The 20,000-nt window shown below is 40.6% G+C and overlaps 1 protein-coding gene across 2 annotated transcripts in view; it reads left to right on the top strand.

Annotated features, from left to right (window-relative positions):
• Positions 1–5,691, top strand: part of corin (corin, serine peptidase) — a 61,780-nt gene extending 56,089 nt beyond the window's left edge. For both annotated transcript variants that reach the window (XM_036591015.1, XM_036591016.1), the window contains exons 20-22: positions 1,188–1,459; positions 2,417–2,550; positions 2,894–5,691. In XM_036591015.1, coding sequence (XP_036446908.1) covers positions 1,188–1,459; positions 2,417–2,550; positions 2,894–3,076 — 589 coding nt within the window. In that variant the 3' untranslated portion in view covers positions 3,077–5,691. The remainder of the gene's footprint in view (positions 1–1,187; positions 1,460–2,416; positions 2,551–2,893) is intronic.
• Positions 5,692–20,000: the final 14,309 nt, after the last annotated feature.

Raw genomic sequence — 20,000 nt, 5'->3', positions numbered from 1 at the left:
CACTCGTGCTGCTGTGTTTAGCTGTGTTTTATTATTTGGGTCGTTCTCCATTTGGAGTCTGAATTCAGGGGGATACGTTTAAAAAATCAGGTTCTTTAATCCAAAACTAAACAATCTTAATACGTCCATTAACTTCTCCTGTTATCATAAATACAGACAGGAGCTGAATTCAGTCATGTTCTACAGTCACTGGTGCTGTATGAATATGGAGTAACTCCAGTGATGGTGACTCCAGTTCATTCTGGGTAAAACTGAGGACTCTGTAAACTGGCTGACTCACTGGTGGTCAGGTGACCCTGTGTATTTAAACTCAGTAATAATGATATTTGTCATTATTTTGACTAAATATTAATTACCCAGACATTAAAGCTCAGAACAGCAGTGACACATAGGCGTTATGAGCTGCCCGATAAACAAAATTATTAATAAATTAATGAATATAGTGAGCGAGTGTGACTCGCCTTCTCATGCCTCGAGACGCTTCCTCTCTGATGAGCCTCGACCCAAAGAAGCCGTTTAATAGAGCTGAAAATACTGAGTTAAAATGTAAAATAAGAGTCCTGATAACAGCAGAAACCACAATCTCTGTCACATGAATTTTTAAAGTAAAAAACAGATTTTTAATGACATAAAAAATAAACATGAATCTGTTTTATACAAATTCTGTAAGTTAAACCTCTTAAAAATATAGTTTAATATTAAACATGGTTGAAAGTCGGTTTTGTGCTGAGCTGTTTTCCAGATGCAGAGCGACTATGAAACAGGATAAAAAAGGAAAATCAGAGAATCATAAGAGAAAAGTGTTATTTAATCTTAGGTCGACTGTGTAAATGTACTTTTTTGCATCTTTTTAAGCCCTGAAACCTCTGAGACCTGGTTTCCCCTCCACATTTCTGTTGTGTTTTCTCTTTCAAAAACCCAATTTTATTATCTTACAGACATTCTTAATATTTTACACTGTATTTCCTGGAACTCTGATGCTCTAATGCACAAACTACAGGTTAATCAATGGGTCAGCGAACATTTAAGGCTCAGTGTGGGGTGAAACTGTCACAGTGCTGCCCCCCTGTGAATTCACTGCATTACTACACAAGCACTGTCTTTATAACATATTTAACACTGAGTTTCTTTACAGCATTTTAAGTGTTTGGTGGAAAATCATATTTACATGTTGTGTGTTTGTGCAGGCGTGAGAGTGCGGACGTGTGGAAGGTGGTCTTGGGCATTAATAACCTGGACCACCCATCCGAGCACATGCAGACGCGGCGCGTGGAGCGAGTGATCGTACACTCGCGCTACAACCGCGCCGTGGTGGACTACGACATCAGCATCATTCAGCTGGACGCCGAGGTGGACGTCAGCAGCTACGTCCGGCCGGTTTGTCTGCCTCAGCCTGGACGTCTGCCCACGCCAGACACCTACTGCTACATCACTGGCTGGGGACACATGGGCAACCGCAGTGAGTCTCACACTAACGCAAGTACAAACACTAAAACTAACACTAAAATGACAAATAACACTGACTCCAACACAAACACTGATATTAACAATAACACTAACACAAATGCCATCATTAACACTAACACTAACTCTAATACCAACATTAACACTGACAAAAAAAAACTAACAATAAAATGAATACTAGCACAAACAAAAATACTAACACTAACACAAACACTAACTCTAACACTAAAACACATACTAACACTAACATTAACACAAATAAAATTAAATTGACACTAACTTTAGCACAAATTCTAACACAAACACTAACATTGACACCAGCACAAGCAAAATGCTAACACTAACACAAATACTAACATTAAAACAAACACTAACTATAATAGTAACATTTACACAAAAAAATACTAACACAAACATTAACAATTACACAAATACTACCACAAACACCAATACTAGCCCTAACACAAACAAAAACACTAACACAAACACTAACATTGACACTAACAAAAATACAAATGAAACACTATCATGAAAACTAACATAAACACAAACACTAACATTAACAAACACAAAAACTAACACACACATTAAACAGACTAAATACTAACTCTAACATTAACATTCATTACACTATAGTGAATATTAACTGGAAAACAGAAATAAACAGCAGCCTCTAGTGTCTGAAACAGAAACTGCACCTACACAGATAGTATACCATTTCTCCAAATCTCTCTTTCCCTCTCCCCCTCCCTCTCTCTCTCTCTGTCTCTCTCTCTCTCTCCCTCCTTCTCTCTCTGTACTCTCTCTCTATCTCTCTCTCTCTCTGTCTCTGTCTCTCTCTCTCTGTCTCTCTCTCTCTCTGTCTCTCTCTCCGTCTCTCTCTGTCTCTGTCTCTCTCTGTCTCTGTCTCTCTCTGTCTGTCTCTGTCTCTCTCTGTCTCTCTCTCTCTCAGTGCCGTTTAAGCTGCAGGAGGGGGAGGTGAGGATCATCTCTCTCTCTCAGTGTCAGTCTTACTTTGATATGAAGACCATCACCTCCCGGATGCTCTGTGCAGGATACGAGGCGGGAACCATCGACTCCTGCATGGTGAGAGTCTGACAGTGCTTTGTCCTGAAAGGGGAACTCCACCGATTTTACAAAATGCTGCATAATTAAGTGGTTAAGAGTCATTCAGAGTGGCTTGGGGTGAAACGCTCCGTTCTAGAGAAACTTACCGAGTCAGGATTGTTTACGGTGGTCTCTCTAGAACAGAGCGTTTCTGACCAAACCACACGACATCTTAACCATTTCATCTTACAGCAGATTCTGAAGAATCGGTGGACTTGCCCTTTCAAAGAAGACAGATTAGGGACTGAGTATGATCTGCGATTCACAGCGTCGCCCTCCAGCGGCTCAAACCCTGTATGTTTTGTGTTCCTGTGTGTTTCAGGGTGACAGTGGGGGTCCGCTGGTGTGTGAGGACCCTGACGGTCGGTGGTCTCTGTACGGTTTGACCTCCTGGGGGTCTGTGTGTTTCTCCAAAGTGCTCGGACCCGGAGTGTACGCCAATGTCACACACTTCACAGAGTGGATCCAGAGACAGATTTACCTACACACATTTCACCTGGACTAGAACACACACACACACACACACACACACACACTCACACACACACACACACACACACACACACAGGTAATGCAGTCAGAGTGTGTGTGTGTGTGTATGTGTGAGGGATGAAATGTTGCTGATGCAGGAAAAATGGAGAGAAAAGGCGAGTGTGTATCTAATCATTCCAAAAGGGGTGTGAGAGAGTTTGTGTGTGTGTGTGTGTGTCAGTGTGTGTGTGTGTGTGTTATATAAAGGGATGATAACAGTAGGAGGAGTTTATTCATTATTGACTGTTAAGTGTTGCTGCTGTCTGTTGCTACTTTTGCCAAACAGCCGACCAAACACACACACACACACACACACACACACACACACACACACAGAGCAGCACACTTCACACACTCCGTCCATCTGTGTGTGTGTGTGTTTGAACAGGTGTTCACTAATCAGAGCCCACAGATTTAAGAAGTCCCTCAAAGGTTTGGGGACACTGAGCCTTTCAGAAGGTCTTTAATACTGATGATCGTGTTTAGTGGTTTTACAGTAACTTTATTTAGAGGACAACAGTATATAACGTGTGAATATTAGTGACAGTATTAGTGCGAGTTCGGGAGTAAAGGCCTCCTGCTTGTTGTGATGTCACTCCTGGTAATGAAACTTTTTTTAGGAATTTTAGCTTAAAGCCAGCGTTAAACTACACGACCTTCACCCCGATTTTAGCCCTGATTCTCAGTCTGAGTCTGAGCTGTCGGCTCTAGTCTGCAGATGTTTGAGTCAGTCGGAGTCAGCAGATGGAGAGAGAGTCGAGTCGTATATGAGGGGCGTAGACTCAGATTTACTGCCTCCCGATCACGTTTCAGACCGGTCAGAGCTTATCAAATACGTCTGATTATTTCGACCTGACTCTGAGTGTAATCTAGCGTAAACTAGTCAACGACTCAATCTGAGCGGATTCCTGCAACAACCAATGAAAACTGAGAGCACAAAAGAACAAAATACAGCAAGATAACAAAGAAAAACGGAGAACAGTCTCTCACGTGTGGAGCGAAGCTTTTTAATGAGCTGAGTTTAAGATACAATCAAGTTTATGTACATTTAAAACTCTAAAAAATACCAACTGATCATATTTTAAATCCATGATCCTCAATTAAACATGTTTACCTGCTGCTTCTTTACTGTTTCAGCGCAAACGGCAGAGAAAACAGCAGCAGCTGCTACACGTTTGTTTATCTGCGTCTCCTAGTAACGGGAGAATGTAAGAGTTCAGTGAGTTCAGTGAGCTCCATTCGGTTCAGCAGCAGCTGAAAAGTAGAGTAGTGTGTGATCCCTAATCGTTTAGTGTGGATCCCTAATATTTCAGTCGCCCAAAAAAATCTGCAGAGCCAGTCTGATAGTGTGAGACGCCCAGTCTGTTATAATCTGTTAGGACTTTAAAAGTCGTGTAGTGAACCCGAGGCTTTAGTGATGATAATTGGTGATCATTAATGAAAGTTATACTTGAAATATATGTGTGTTCTTAATGGTAATTAAACTGAAGCTTAAAAACCTGATTACACTTTAATTGCTACGTAACACTGTCATAAGCGTGACGTGGCAGATGCTGAATGCTGCCGTGAGCATGAGTGACAGTCTGATCTTAGTCTGATGTGCTGCAGCAGATCTGTAAATCTGAAAACTCGACCATTCATTTTGGACTTGCTCAGGAGCGCCCTCTAGCGTCTGAGAAACCCAGAAGAGATTACAGAGTGTAATTCTCCTCTCTACAAGTTCTCTGATGTTAACATCTGGGGACACAAAAACCTGTGGCATGGCAAAGTGAGTAAAGGAAAACGATACTTAAATAAAACATTGAATTTATCCTATAATGTGGCGTACAGTCCATTTAAAAGGCTAGCAAGCTCACTGGTCACTCAGGCGCAAATAAACTGCAGCTTGTATGAGGTGACAGGTGACAAACTCTGACAGGTGAGGAAAAATTTGACGTAACTTCTTCCGACGTAGTCCCTCAGATCCAAAAGAGGGAACAGAGAAGTGCAAGAGTCCCTCAATCGAACGCAGAGTCCTGTAGCTAACCACAAAAAACAGGCTACAGAAATAAACTACCAGCCCTTTTATTTCCGAAGGCGAGGTGTCCCTAAACGCTTGACCGGCGCAGTGTGTGTCTCTGTGTGTGTGTGTTGGCTGTCTGGCAGTTCTGCGTTATAGAGCACTCCGTATCAGTATCAGTAGTAGTTAGAGTTACTCTGTACAGGTGTAAAGGGCTTCTTCCTGAGGGACGTCTGTATCTGCTGCTATCTCTAATGTAACCTGTTGCCTAATCACAGCCGCTGATGTCCAGCCTGGCCAACATCTACAGTCTGTAAGGGAACAGCTCTGTCTGAAATGCTAATGTTGCTAACAGTGAATGAAAGCGAGTTGCCTATTGTGAATTATGAACTGGTCTGTCCAGCCTCCACCAACGGGTGTGTTCTTCTGTTGCTACTGTTGTGAGGCTGAAGAAGCTTTACAGAATGGTGGAAGAAATCCAGTTTAACCCAGTTTATATCACAATACCTACATTTAGAGTCAGTTATTCATTCAGCCTAATGAGAAACTGTAGAACAGACTCAGTTTATATCACAATACCTACATTTAGAGTCAGTTATTCATTCAGCCTAATGAGAAACTGTAGAACAGACTCAGTTTATATCACAATACCTACATTTAGAGTCGGTTATTCATTCAGCCTAATGAGAAACTGTAGAGGAGCTGTAGATCTCTGTGTGTACTATATGTATAAAAATGTATAATATATTACACATATAAACAGAAACTGTTGTCTGGTACAGTTTCAGTCTCACAGCAGTAGCTATGAAGCCTGGAGAGAGAAATTAGCCTTAAGAAAATGAGGTAATGCTAATTGGAGGTAGTTTATCTAGCTTCTGTTCATTGTTAGCCAGGTTAGCGTATTTCTTTGAGCTGCTCCTCTGATCAGTATCGCCGGTCGGCTTCTTTCTCAGCAGCTCTACGAAACTCACTCTTTTAAGCAGGTGTAAAACGTTTTAAACCACTGCGTGTTTCTTTAAAGTGAACCTTTTTTTCACTGCACAAAGTCGTGGAACCTTTCAGCACCAGAAAACGTCGTTTTTGATTGGAACCAACAGGAGCTGACGGTACTCGATGGTGTTCTCCTCTGTCTTTGCTCCACTTACAGCTGAAGCGAACGACAAATTAGCGAATTATTTACTCTTCTAGATGAAGATGAAGTCACCAAGCACTGTTACATCACCAACAAGAGCAAGAGAATGGAAACGAGTGTGTTGATCGCTGTTTTTAGAACATGTTACTTTGTAAAGAGTTGCTAAGGCGACATAAGCTAGTCTGGATGCTAATGCTATTGGGATTTATGCTAGCCTCCACAAAGCGAGGGCCATTTGTGCTTCTATTTACACTTTCAGGTGTGTCTGATAGCGGAGGAGGGCGGTATATCGTTCAGTACCAGCCGATGAGTTGAGCTAAATAGGACTCGGTAGCTAAAAGCCAAATAAGACCCTATAGAGTGGCAGAAAACGACCAAAACGACAACTGAGTTGCTAGTCGATGGACGATTCCAGCTGTCCTTCACGCAGGTGGAAAATAACCTAGAACTAGAACCGTAAGTTCAACTGTTCCTGTTTGGTTCTTCTTTTTCTGTTGTGCAGTGGAAAAACACCCAAACTCTATAGTGTCTCAGTAAAGTTCTCTCAAACTGAGCTGAAACCGAGAAAACAAAGCTGGAGCAGCTGTGTCTGTGTGTGTTTGTGTAGATGTATGTAGTGTACTTGTATTTCTACACTTGTGAGGAGCCAAATGTAAAAGAATTGTATTTTCTTTGTACAACTGTATGTTTGTCTGATTGCTTATTATTAGTCTTTGGTCGTATTTATGTTTATAGTGCATAGATTTTAAAATGAGGATTAGGTAAATGTATTTACAGTGCCTCACAAGGACAGTAAAAGAAGTACGAGTACACGTGTGCGTGCGCGTGTCTCTCTCAGTGCAACATTCCGTCTCCGATGTTGTTTTGTAATTTTTTAAGAGTATTTTTCTACAGCTTTTCTATGTGTGCACATGAACTTCAGTTAAAGTCTGGAATATGAGTTACTGTATTTTTACCATGTTTTCTTTCTCTTGTACGGCGCTGTTTAGACTTAGACAGGTGATGTTTCTGTAAAAATATGAATAAATAAATGAAAACGAAATACAGTGGATTTCTATTTCTAAAATAAACCTCGTTAAACACTGTGAAGTTTCTGATCTTACTTTTACAACCTTGAGTCGAGCCTCACAATTTGTTCCAAATATGAGCATAACGTGGACTACAGAATGACGCACGACTTCAGTGGTCTGTATCAGAGGCGTCATAGAACTAACAGATCTGACCCAGATACTGTAAAGTGAATAGAACAGATCTGACCCATATACTGTAAAGTGAATAGAACAGATCTGACCCAGATACTGTAAAGTGAATAGAACAGATCTGACCCAGATACTGTAAAGTGAATAGAACAGATCTGACCCATATACTGTAAAGTGAATAGAACAGATCTGACCCATGCAGTGTAAAGTGAATAGAACAGATCTGACCCAGATACTGTAAAGTGAATAGAACAGATCTGACCCAGATAGTGTAAAGTGAATAGAACAGATCTGACCCAGATACTGTAAAGTGAATAGAACAGATCTGACCCAGATACTGTAAAGTGAATAGAACAGATCTGACCCATATACTGTAAAGTGAATAGAACAGATCTGACCCATATACTGTAAAGTGAATAGAACAGATCTGACCCATATACTGTAAAGTGAATAGAACAGATCTGACCCAGATACTGTAAAGTGAATAGAACAGATCTGACCCATATACTGTAAAGTGAATAGAACAGATCTGACCCATATAGCGTAAAGTGAATAGAACAGATCTGACCCATGCAGTGTAAAGTGAATAGAACAGATCTGACCCAGATACTGTAAAGTGAATAGAACAGATCTGACCCAGATAGTGTAAAGTGAATAGAACAGATCTGACCCATATACTGTAAAGTGAATAGAAAAGATCTGACCCATATACTGTAAAGTGAATAGAACAGATCTGACCCATATAGTGTAAAGTGAATAGAACAGATCTGACCCAGATACTGTAAAGTGAATAGAACAGATCTGACCCATATACTGTAAAGTGAATAGAACAGATCTGACCCAGATAGCTGTAAAGTGAATAGAACAGATCTGACCCAGATAGTGTAAAGTGAATAGAACAGATCTGACCCATATACTGTAAAGTGAATAGAACAGATCTGACCCATATAGCGTAAAGTGAATAGAACAGATCTGACCCATATAGCTGTAAAGTGAATAGAACAGATCTGACCCATATACTGTAAAGTGAATAGAAACAGATCTGACCCAGATACTGTAAAGTGAATAGAACAGATCTGACCCATATAGCGTAAAGTGAATAGAACAGATCTGGCCCATATAGCGTAAAGTGAATAGAACAGATCTGGCCCATATAGCGTAAAGTGAATAGAACAGATCTGACCCATATACTGTAAAGTGAATAGAACAGATCTGACCCATATACTGTAAAGTGAATAGAACAGATCTGGCCCATATAGTGTAAAGTGAATAGAACAGATCTGACCCAGATACTGTAAAGTGAATAGAACAGATCTGACCCATATAGCGTAAAGTGAATAGAACAGATCTGACCCAGATAGTGTAAAGTGAATAGAACAGATCTGACCCAGATACTGTAAAGTGAATAGAACAGATCTGACCCAGATAGTGTAAAGTGAATAGAACAGATCTGACCCATATACTGTAAAGTGAATAGAAAAGATCTGACCCATATACTGTAAAGTGAATAGAACAGATCTGACCCATATACTGTAAAGTGAATAGAACAGATCTGACCCAGATACTGTAAAGTGAATAGAACAGATCTGACCCATATACTGTAAAGTGAATAGAAAAGATCTGACCCAGATACTGTAAAGTGAATAGAACAGATCTGACCCAGATAGTGTAAAGTGAATAGAACAGATCTGACCCATATACTGTAAAGTGAATAGAACAGATCTGACCCATATAGCGTAAAGTGAATAGAACAGATCTGACCCATATACTGTAAAGTGAATAGAACAGATCTGACCCATATACTGTAAAGTGAATAGAAAAGATCTGACCCATATACTGTAAAGTGAATAGAACAGATCTGACCCATATACTGTAAAGTGAATAGAACAGATCTGGCCCATATAGTGTAAAGTGAATAGAACAGATCTGACCCATATAGCGTAAAGTGAATAGAACAGATCTGGCCCATATAGCGTAAAGTGAATAGAACAGATCTGACCCATATACTGTAAAGTGAATAGAACAGATCTGACCCATATACTGTAAAGTGAATAGAACAGATCTGGCCCATATAGTGTAAAGTGAATAGAACAGATCTGACCCAGATACTGTAAAGTGAATAGAACAGATCTGACCCATATACTGTAAAGTGAATAGAACAGATCTGACCCAGATAGTGTAAAGTGAATAGAACAGATCTGACCCAGATACTGTAAAGTGAAACATTTTTTACAATATTTCTGCACAGATTTTAAACCATGGTGGAAGAAAACTCTTGAATGAAGAGGAGGGGCCACTGAAATGCAGGCTAAATCTGACGTCTTCCTTAAAGCACTGTTCAAGGAGGTTTAGAATATGACTTTTAGAGATCATTTTAGATCACAAATGACAAAAATGTTGTGTGTTTCAAGTACAGGTATCAGTTCACTATTTAACCTGATAACAGCTAAGTTTCTGACTCTGTATGTGATAATAAGTATGATTAGAGATTTTTTATGAATACACACGTTAAAGCAAGCATTTTGTTTTACTGAAAATCAAACGCTTAATTTAAGTAACACATCATATAATAATGACAGTATGGTTTTTATAATATATAATAAGTAACATAAGCTTGTTGTAATTTGTTATTCAAAGATGTAATTAAATTACTAGATACTCAGTGACAGTTATTCAATGACAGTAATATTAATAATCCTTTAAAAAATACTTGTTCTACAGTAAAATCTTACCAAATATAAACATTCCTACTTTCCTACATCAGTCAAACCCACCTGTCCACTTCCTGATGCCTGAGGAAACAGGAAAAGTATTCAATCATCATTTACTTCTTTAACTGATTTCCAGATAAACACAGTTTCAGTGTCAAACTGTACAACAAACCGCTTTACCTGACAATCTGGAACAACGCCACTTTGGAAGTCCTTCCTCTGTAAACAGTCCCAGAACTCCAGTGACAGCTGGGCTGGAATAGATAGGGTTTTACTTTAGAGACTGAATCATGAGGCCGGAACTCCACAACTGCAAACTCTAAACAGCAAAAATGTTTTTGTTCTGACAAACATTAAGAAACCCAGAATCAAAATTAAGCTACTTACAGGTCAAACTAACGTAGCTAAAGCGCTGACAATGAAGCCTCATATGAACCTGGATATACTGCCTCAGTTTAACCACCACAGCAGCTGTTTAACCTGTTTTCCAGTTTCACTGACTCACTCAGAGTGATGTGTGTACCATAGATATCCATTCCTAGATGCTGCGTTGTCTGTTGTTCTCTATGTGAGGTGATACGTCTGCGAGTCCGCCATGTTGGAGAGGTCAAGATCCGCTTGTGAACAAATTCACTTGTACTGAGAGACGAAGAGTCTCAGGACTAAATCAGCCACAACTTCCTTATTACTCAACCGATTTTCACCAAATCTGTTTAGTTATAATCCTCAGACACAGATTAATCTGGGCTGCTCGGATCTGCTCTCGGTAGATTTTATTACTTTAATAACTGATCGTGATAATCAGCCGCCTGGACCAGCAGGAGAGTATTCGGTCTGCACCTGACGGTAAAAACCGAGTTTACCGCGAGAAACACAATCAGACACATCAGCAAATCCATCAATGTGTGAATCACTTCTGATCTTAATACACAGAAGGATGAAGATGAAGTCGGCTTCCCATTCGCCAGCTTCTTGTTCGAGTTTTCCCGTTCCACCTTAAATGGAGCACATGAAACATCACACAAACAATACACACCACACAGACATGAGTGTGGATCACTGTGTTCCCTCCGTTATATAATCCTGTCCCCCTTTCTGAGTGAAATGCTCAGAGTAGTCAGCTAACGTTAGCTCGCGGTTAGAGCGTTAGCTCCGAGCTAATGCGCTAACTGCGAGCTAATGTGCTAGTTCCGAGCTAATGCCCTAACTGTGAGCTAACGTTAGCTGAGTATATATTTAAAAGGAATAAGTTAACATCAACCACAATGAATCAGCAATGAAGGTAACGTAACTAAACCGTGAACTGATTTCGTTAGCCTAGCTAGCGCGAGCTTTTCTAGTGTTATGCCGTAATGGCATAATAGTTATAACGTTTTATTTTCCATAGTGGAACCTTATAATTTTAAATAGTTATCCTCACTGAACTAAACCTACAAATCACAAACCATATCAATGTAAATGTGATTTTCAAAGTATATTACTTACCTTCTTAATGCCCTCTTCCATTCGTCCTCTCCTCAGACCTATGGCTGCTGGATAGTCCACTGGAAAATGATGAACTTGGGTGCGAAAATTCATTAAATTAGGAGTTTTAACCCTTAAACGGTGAGTGTAACTTCAGTAATGGGCCACTTATGTAAGGCCAGACTTGGGCCAAAAGTACTGAGGCGTAAATCAACCAAGCACTGATCTGCCACAGCGTTAGCCCTCCTTCATCTACACTGTTGGGCCACAACATTCACACCAGAATTGGCCCTTAAACGAAGATATGAGTCAAACCTTACACAGCTGTCCAGCATCTGACCCAATCCTGGCCCACATGTCTAATATCTATCCTGAAGTCAACCAACATTCGCAGACGTAAAACCAGAACCGGCCCAGAACTGTCGGCTATCTGTTTGGGACACTTATGACATGCCCAATGCCAGACTTGGGCCAAAAGTACTGGGCCAAAAGGTGTAAATCAACCAAGCACAAATCTGCTGTGGCCCCTCAAATAACTCGCAGATGTAAACCAGAACCGGCCCAGAACTGTCGGCTATCTGGGTCACTGCTTACAGTAGCTAACGCTAACACTGCCCACGAACACGTTAGCCTTCACTGTTTCTCCCAGCTGGATAATAAAGAGCAGCTTTCTGAGTTAAACAGAGCTTTAATATGTAGAGTGAGTTTATTAATATATTAATAACACTCAGCATTAGTATATAATACATTTATTAACATTGAGCTCCTTTACATTCAGATAAGGTAGATCATTCTAGGCTAACGACGCTAAACTGGTAGTTTTATTCGTCCACTTTATCTCAGTAACGTTAGCTGCTCAGTACGTCAGCAATATTCATCACATTCGCACCACATATAAAATTCCTACTTTATTTTATTAATCCTCACCATCACAGCAGGAGCTGCACAGCTATGAGCACTGAGTGAGAGGAGCTGAATAAAGATGATTATTCCTATTATTATTATTATTATTATTACTATTATTATTATTATCATCATTACTACTACTATTATCATTATTACTATTATTATTATTATTATTACGGTGACGTGAACTCCTGAGTACAGAAACCACTCAAACACAACTCAGTGGTTCTAGATACGTTTTTATTGGCTCATTTCAGGGAGAACTCTCCTTCACTCACTCCTTCACTCATCCATTCTTTCAGGGCCTTCTTTACTTCCTTCTCCACAGTCTCCTCCAGAAGCTCCTCCTTCCTGAGCTCCTTTCCTCCTGCGGCTCCCTCTCCTCCTCCTCCTCCTCCATCTGCTTTCTCAGCTCCTTCTCCCTCTTTTTCTGCTCCTCCTTCCTTTCTTTCTCCTCTGCTTTCCTTTCTTTCTCCCTCTCACGCTCCAAATTCCTCACCCTCTTCTCCTCCTCCTCCATCCGCTTTCTCAGCTCCTTCTCCCTCTTTTTCTGCTCCTCCTTCCTTTCTTTCTCCTCTGCTTTCCTTTCTTTCTCCCTCTCATGCTCCAAATTCCTCACCCTCTTCTCCTCCTCCTTCATCTGCTTTCTCAGCTCCTTCTCCTTCTTTTTCTGCTCCTCCTTCCTTTCTTTCGGTTCTTTCTCACCTCCTCTCTCATCTGTTCTGTTGTCTCTTTCTCTCTCCAGGTCTCTCACCTTCTGCTCCATCGTGGAACAGTAGCTGCAGATGAACTGCATGAACTCCTGTGTTGTTCTCGTCATCCCCTCCTTCTCTGTCCTCCACGCCTCTCGTTCCTCCTGCAGCTCCGTCTCCAGCCTGGACAGTCTGTCTTTCAGCTGGAGGTTTTCTCTCTCCAGGTCCAGGTGGTTGGTCAGGGGGTCCTTCGCCTCCATTGAGGCCCTGTTGCTGGAGGTGTCCTCCATTAGCTCCTCTGATCTCCTCAATATCTCCTCCTTTTCTGCTCTCCACGCCTCTCGTTCCTCCTGCATCTCCGTCTCCAGCCTGGACAGTCTGTCTTTCAGCTGGAGGTTCTCTCTCTCCAGGTCCAGGTGGTTGATCAGGAGGCCGGACGAGGAGCAGAAGTCGTGCTTTATCCCCTGCGCTGCTGTCAGCTCCTCCAGATGTGCCAGCAGGCAGTGGTGCAAGGCCACGATCTGGTCCCTCTCCACATTCTGAGTGATCTCCAGCTGCTTCCTCTCCTGGATCACCTCCTCCTGGACCTTCTCCAGTTTGTCCTGGGCTTGTCTGTAGGCCGCACGGCAGGTCTGCACTACATGAACTGTGTTCTGTAGCGCACCATCAATAGCAGCTTTCAGATCTTTTAAATAACCCGTATCCATTTTTCTGGACGCTGCTCTGAAACTGGCTCGGTAAACTCTGGTTCCACTGGTTCCAGTGAATCACCAAACAAACTGCTTCCAGTTCTCACTGAGATCTGAACACAGAACTCACGGCGCTGCACTCCTGAAGCGCAACAGTGTGGAAAGTGGAGGGTTTTCACCCCTACTTATAGGTCTTCGGAGCCGCGCGATGACGTCACAATTCGCCATCGGTATATATGGCGTTTATGACGTCATACATAAATGCCGTGACTCGAAAAATTCCCCGCGTGATTCCAGCCAGCACACTGTGGGGAGCTGCTGTGGGCCGTACAGGGAGTTAATTTAGTGCCAGAGATCTAAAATAAAGCAGTAAAACCCGCAATAAAAGTTTTAAAGCTCGTTAATGTAAAAACAAAGTCGCTCATTTAAATAAACGGAACTGAATTAAACCCCGTTTCTCTGAAGAGAGCCGTGCAGTTCCTCCGCCAAACGCTAGATGGCGATTCCCACACTAACAGCGCTGGAGAGTTCAGTTCATTTCACTGACTCGGTTCGCACGAACGAACGGTTCGGTTCAATGAATCGAACAACCGATGATTCGTTTTCCTCCAAGGAGCCGAGTCTCTGCTGATGCAGCCCCTGTCCACTTTATCAGAAACCCCTACTCGCTGTGCTGCAGTGGGGAACCCCCAGGGCTCTAGATATAATGATTAATGTGAAATAATAAAAATAAATTATCTGAATCTGGAATCTGTGATTTCAGCTGAATCTCCGCTGCACTCAGATTCTGAGCGTATTGTAGTGAAGCTCGGGTTTTGTTGTTAGGTTTTGGTCAGAAATAAGAGGGTTAAAGGGGGAAACTGTCCACTGAGGAGGTTTTTCTCTGCGGTGTCTGGGTAGAAACAGTCGGGGGCGTCGCTGGGCCAGATTATGGGGGTTTAGCTGCCTCTGCTGTGCTACAGAGCTTTTCTGACACCGTAACAAAGAGGAGACGGCGGTCTGGTCGTTTAGCGCCAGAGCACTGGGGCAAAGTCTAAAACTCGGCTCAGCCAATCAGAGCAGACCTCCTCAGTTGTAAGCCAATCTCGGCAAAATATCGGCAGTCACAGCCGCTGAAGTCCTGACTGGATTTCGGCTAAAAGCTGACAGAGATAAACACTGGGCCTCTTTTAAACCACATAACACACAGAGAGGCAGTCGGTAGTTACAGAGAGAAGATGCCCTCCTACAGTGTTAATCTGGGGCAGATTATGGCCAATACAGTTTAGCTACCTGTAGGTGTAGGTGAAGGGCTAGGCTAACGTTACTCCACAGATAGTGAGAGTCAACCAGATCAATATGTTTATATTATTTATTTTCATATATCTCTTCACTATTTTTGAACAGTCACTTTATTAGCCACATATTGCTGTTTAAAATACGTAAATGCCAGTAATTTATGTAATATTGTTTATGCATTTTCTCCTTTGTGAGACTAACATTACATTAAATTTGAGAAAATGTAGTATTGTGCTGTTAAATGTAAGTGTGATCATGATGGTTTATCATTAAACCTTATTATTCTGTTATTAATCCTAATCATAAAACCTAAGTGAGTGAATGAATGTGTGTGTGCCGTACTGCGCAGCCACAAACACTGTTTAAAACTCTTATATGTCATATGCAAACGTTTGAGCGCCCCTTGGTTCGTCCCATGTTTTGTGGATTTTGAAAATAAAATTTAACCCTTCCTCTACTGAAAACACACTTCTGCACATTAGAATAGCAAAATTATAAAGCACAATTTAATTTTTATATACTGGGGAAAAAAATGAAACATAAAACATGCCTTGTTCAAGAGTTAGCCCTCTATTGGACGATGTTGCCTCAGGGCAACAAACTCATTTTCCTCGTTTTACACTAACATTATACATATATAAAGACAACGAGAGCGTTAACGACTAAGGGAGGAGTTTGAGAAAGTGAAAAAAGCATGTACTTTATATATATACGATCTCTCTGTGGGCACATTTAAAGCTCATTTTTAACATTCAGTATCAATTTTTTTTGTTATGAGAATTTGCAGAAATGTTTGTTGTCTAGAAGCAACTATCTTTTATTTATTTATTTATTTATTTATTTATTTTTATTTAAATATTTTTGAATTTAATATCAGGTCCCAAAAAATAAATCACGGACCATTTTATGCAAGACAGGTGAATAGATTTTTCTAAAGGCACATGTCATATTCTGCAGTATATGAAGCTCAGCCAGTAAACAGAAATTGAGTAAAATGAGCTGTAATGCCATGTTTAAGTGTGTTCACTGTAGAGGTTGCCTTAACTGCACTTTACACTTAGAAAAACAACAAAACATGGAATTCTATCACTGATGTTTAACCCCTTAGAGCTACATGGACTACAGTGCACATTAGGAGAGCTGCTCCGAGGGGGTTCAAGTGTGTAGTAGAACGTTGGGCCTGCAGGTGGGAACTGGGCATTTAAAGGGTTAAACCTTTCTTTTTAAACTGTATAATACTTACGGGGCATATTATTACATATAGATACATATGTATATATATAACACATATTATTATTGCATATAAATAGTTACATAAGTACTACATATATATACATAAATACTACATATATAATATATATGAGACACATTACTATTACACATACATAGTATATTTATATTTGTGGCATATTATTATAGATATAAATGCTTGTATATGATACACATGGGACATATATTTATTACATAAACATACATATATGTAATGTGTAAAGGACCCTACATCCAGACAAAAACAAACTTGCATGTGTGTGTGTTTGTATATGAGAGTGTGTGTGTGTATCTGTGTGTGTGTGTGTGTGTGTGTGTGTGTGTGTGTGTATCTCTGTGTATGTGTGTGTGTGTGTGTGTGTGTGTGTGTGTGTGTGTGTATCTCTGTGTATGTGGTGTGTGCGTAAGCCGCAGTGTGGTTGCTCAGTGTAATTGTAGAGTTATAGGGTTAGGCTGGCTGTAATTAAAGCCGTAAAAACAGAACTCTTCCAGGATTTCTCCGGGCCGGACTGGGCCGAGCTTGGCTGTGTGTCAGCAGCTCTGAACACAGAGTCCAGAAAAGCGGTCGGTATTTGGAAAGTGAGCGTATTCTGTAATTACACACTCGTCCACAACACAGGAAGTGCAAAACATGAGGTTACACCGGAAACACACACACACAGCGCCCATATACGGTCATGCTGAGCAGCGGCGGTGTAACAGCCTAATTAGACCCCGTAAGAGCCATTGTGTTCTGAATCAGATCCTCACGCCTTCAACTGTGATTACTGTCAGTCTGTTTTACTGCTTACATCTAACTGCATAGTTACACAGTGAATTACGTTCACAGTCTGTATGGACAGGTTCCAGTCTGCACGTCTCACTGCTGCACTTCTGACAAAAACAGGGCACAACACGAAGGACGTGTGACTCCAGAGGACGTCTGCTGTCACTCACATGTTCTGAGTGTCGGCCACAGCTGTCTGCCTGGTGCTGAAGGACTGACGTCGCTGTTAAATCATCTCTCAATATGAACAAAAGCACAGACAAAATTCAGGCTTTGAGATGAGATCAATAGAAGTCATTTCCAGATCAACAGAAACAGTTCCTACACCCACCACCCCCAAAATGCTTTGAAAAACATCAAGAAAGTATAGAAGAATGCAAAGGTCAGCATTTCAAACATAGTACTAATAATTAAACCACTGTTATATCAAATTCCCACATAATTAAATGTTTAAGATGTAAACTGAGTTATTCAGAGGTGTCAAACGCTCTGTTCTAGATAAACACACTGAGTCAGAACTGTTCACAGTGGTGGTGATATCAGATGTTATGCAGGGCGCTGTGAGGCAAAATAGTCCCCAAAGAAAACGTATTATTTCAGATTTTCCACTATTTTCATCATCAACATTCCATATAAACTCAGAAGACTCGTGTAGGTTCACTGGTGGTTCTGGATAGTAAATAAAATGTCTATATTTGTGTTGTAGTCATGGCGACCCCTGGTTCCTATCACCACCACTGTGAAGACATCTGAACCATTTCACACCAAACCACTCTGAATCTCTCTGAGTCACTGCACTGTCAGTGTTTTGTGTTTATTGGCAAAAACATTTTAATTTAGTGTTAAAAATATTAATTTTTAAACTTGTTTATACCAAACATATCAGTGGCCTTTACAGTTTCCAAATACTGGGAACAGTGAATAGCCAGGAATGCCAGTGGATCAGCCACACATGTCTTAGCTTTTATGCTATGTTTCCAAACACGAATGAGTTCCATTACTTTCCAATAAATGTGATATTTGGAAGAAGCAGCCATGAGTTGTATGTAGTTCTGAATAGAAAAATGGATTTAAAATATGGATATGTTAAATAATTAAATTAATGTCTACAACCTGATATCTACAATGACCACCTCCTTGTTTCGCCGCTCATTGTCCATTTTATCAGCTCCACTTACTGTATAGGTGCACTTTGTAGTTCTACAGTTACAGACTGTAGTCCATCTGTTTCTCTGATACTTTGTTAGCCCCCTTTTACCCTGTTCTTCAGTGGTCAGGACCCCCATGGACCCTCACAGAGCACGCACTATTTGGGTGGTGGGTCATTCTCAGCACTGCAGTAACACTGACGTGGTGGTGGTGTGTTAGTGTGTGTTGTGCTGGTCTGAGTGGATCAGACACAGCAGTGCTGCTGGAGTTTTTAAACACTGTGTCCACTCACTGTCCACTCTATTAGACACTCCTACCTTGTCGGACCACCTTGTAGATGTAAAGTCAGAGACGATAGCTCATCTGCTGCTGCACAGTTTGTGTTGGTCATCCTCTAATCCTTCATCAGTGGTCACAGGACGCTGCCCACAGGACGCTGTTGGCTGGATGTTTTTGGTTGGTGGACTATTCTCAGTCCAGCAGCGACACTGAGGTGGTCATGTGTATATTGGGACGCTGTGCAGAATCACAACTTTTTTTGGAAATGCGGTTGTACTTTCAGATATATCAGAAGCACCATTTTAGTTATTGTAAATCTGAAAAATGAGGTGTAACGTAGTTGACAAGTAACATAGTTGACCGGACACATTATTAATCATCAGCACTGTGTTTATTTAAGGCAGGAGTACAAAAGTACATGTTTCACACAGTACAAATGTAAACTTTACTGAGAATTTTGTATGAATTTAGTGTCTCATCATTCATCAGTAACTGGTGCTTTTAATTCATACATTCAGGATTCATTTAGCATAGTTTACAGCTACATTGAGAAACTTCACAGTTTTACTGAAAGAGACCTATCAGACAAAGAACAAACCACAGCAGAGAAACAAGTAAAGAGCAGGTTGTTAAGTAGTGTTTTAGTAACAGATTTAAACCAGCACAGGAGTCCGAATGAAGCCTAACCTGAATAAAATACTTGAAATACTTGTTTAAAGTACAGTAATTTCAATAACTAACTTATGTGTATAAAAATGAATGTGTATATAGATGCCCTTCTTGCAGGATCAGCATCCTGAGCTGTGTCTCCACTGTTTCTCAGCTGCTGAGATCGATTAATACTATTAGATATTTTAATAATGTGTTGATGGGGGAGAAAGGGAAAGTGTGTCCGTAGACTGATAATGATAATGATGTGGTAATGATGACTGATGATGGAGACCACTGGGTAACGTAGACAGTTTCCCTATTTTGACCCATAACTTCAGTGGTAGGCCTTGACCTGCTGACCACGTCATTTTCTTAAACAAGTTCATATCTAATTTGAATATGTCGCTGTTGTTGTATAAAAAAAAACGCATATCTCCAAAATTTAAACTTTACAGGAAAAGGAAAAAAACCTACCTTACTTTTAATGGAAGTCAATGGAACCAGATGTTTTTCCATGTTATTTAGGGAAATTTCTTTAAGTCCATTCATTATGAAATTTATACATAATGTAAAGAACAACAGGCATTTTCAAATTATGTCAAAAACTGAAAAGCAATAAAAATGGAGATAAAGGTTTTCTTTGACAGCAGTGATATAATTGAATTAAAATCATTAGAAATTGTAACCAATAAAAATGTACATAACACAGTTGAC

This window comes from Colossoma macropomum, unplaced genomic scaffold (genome assembly GCF_904425465.1).
Source record: "Colossoma macropomum unplaced genomic scaffold, Colossoma_macropomum, whole genome shotgun sequence".
Lineage (NCBI taxonomy): Eukaryota > Metazoa > Chordata > Actinopteri > Characiformes > Serrasalmidae > Colossoma > Colossoma macropomum.
This window is presented reverse-complemented; position numbering and strand designations above follow the sequence as displayed.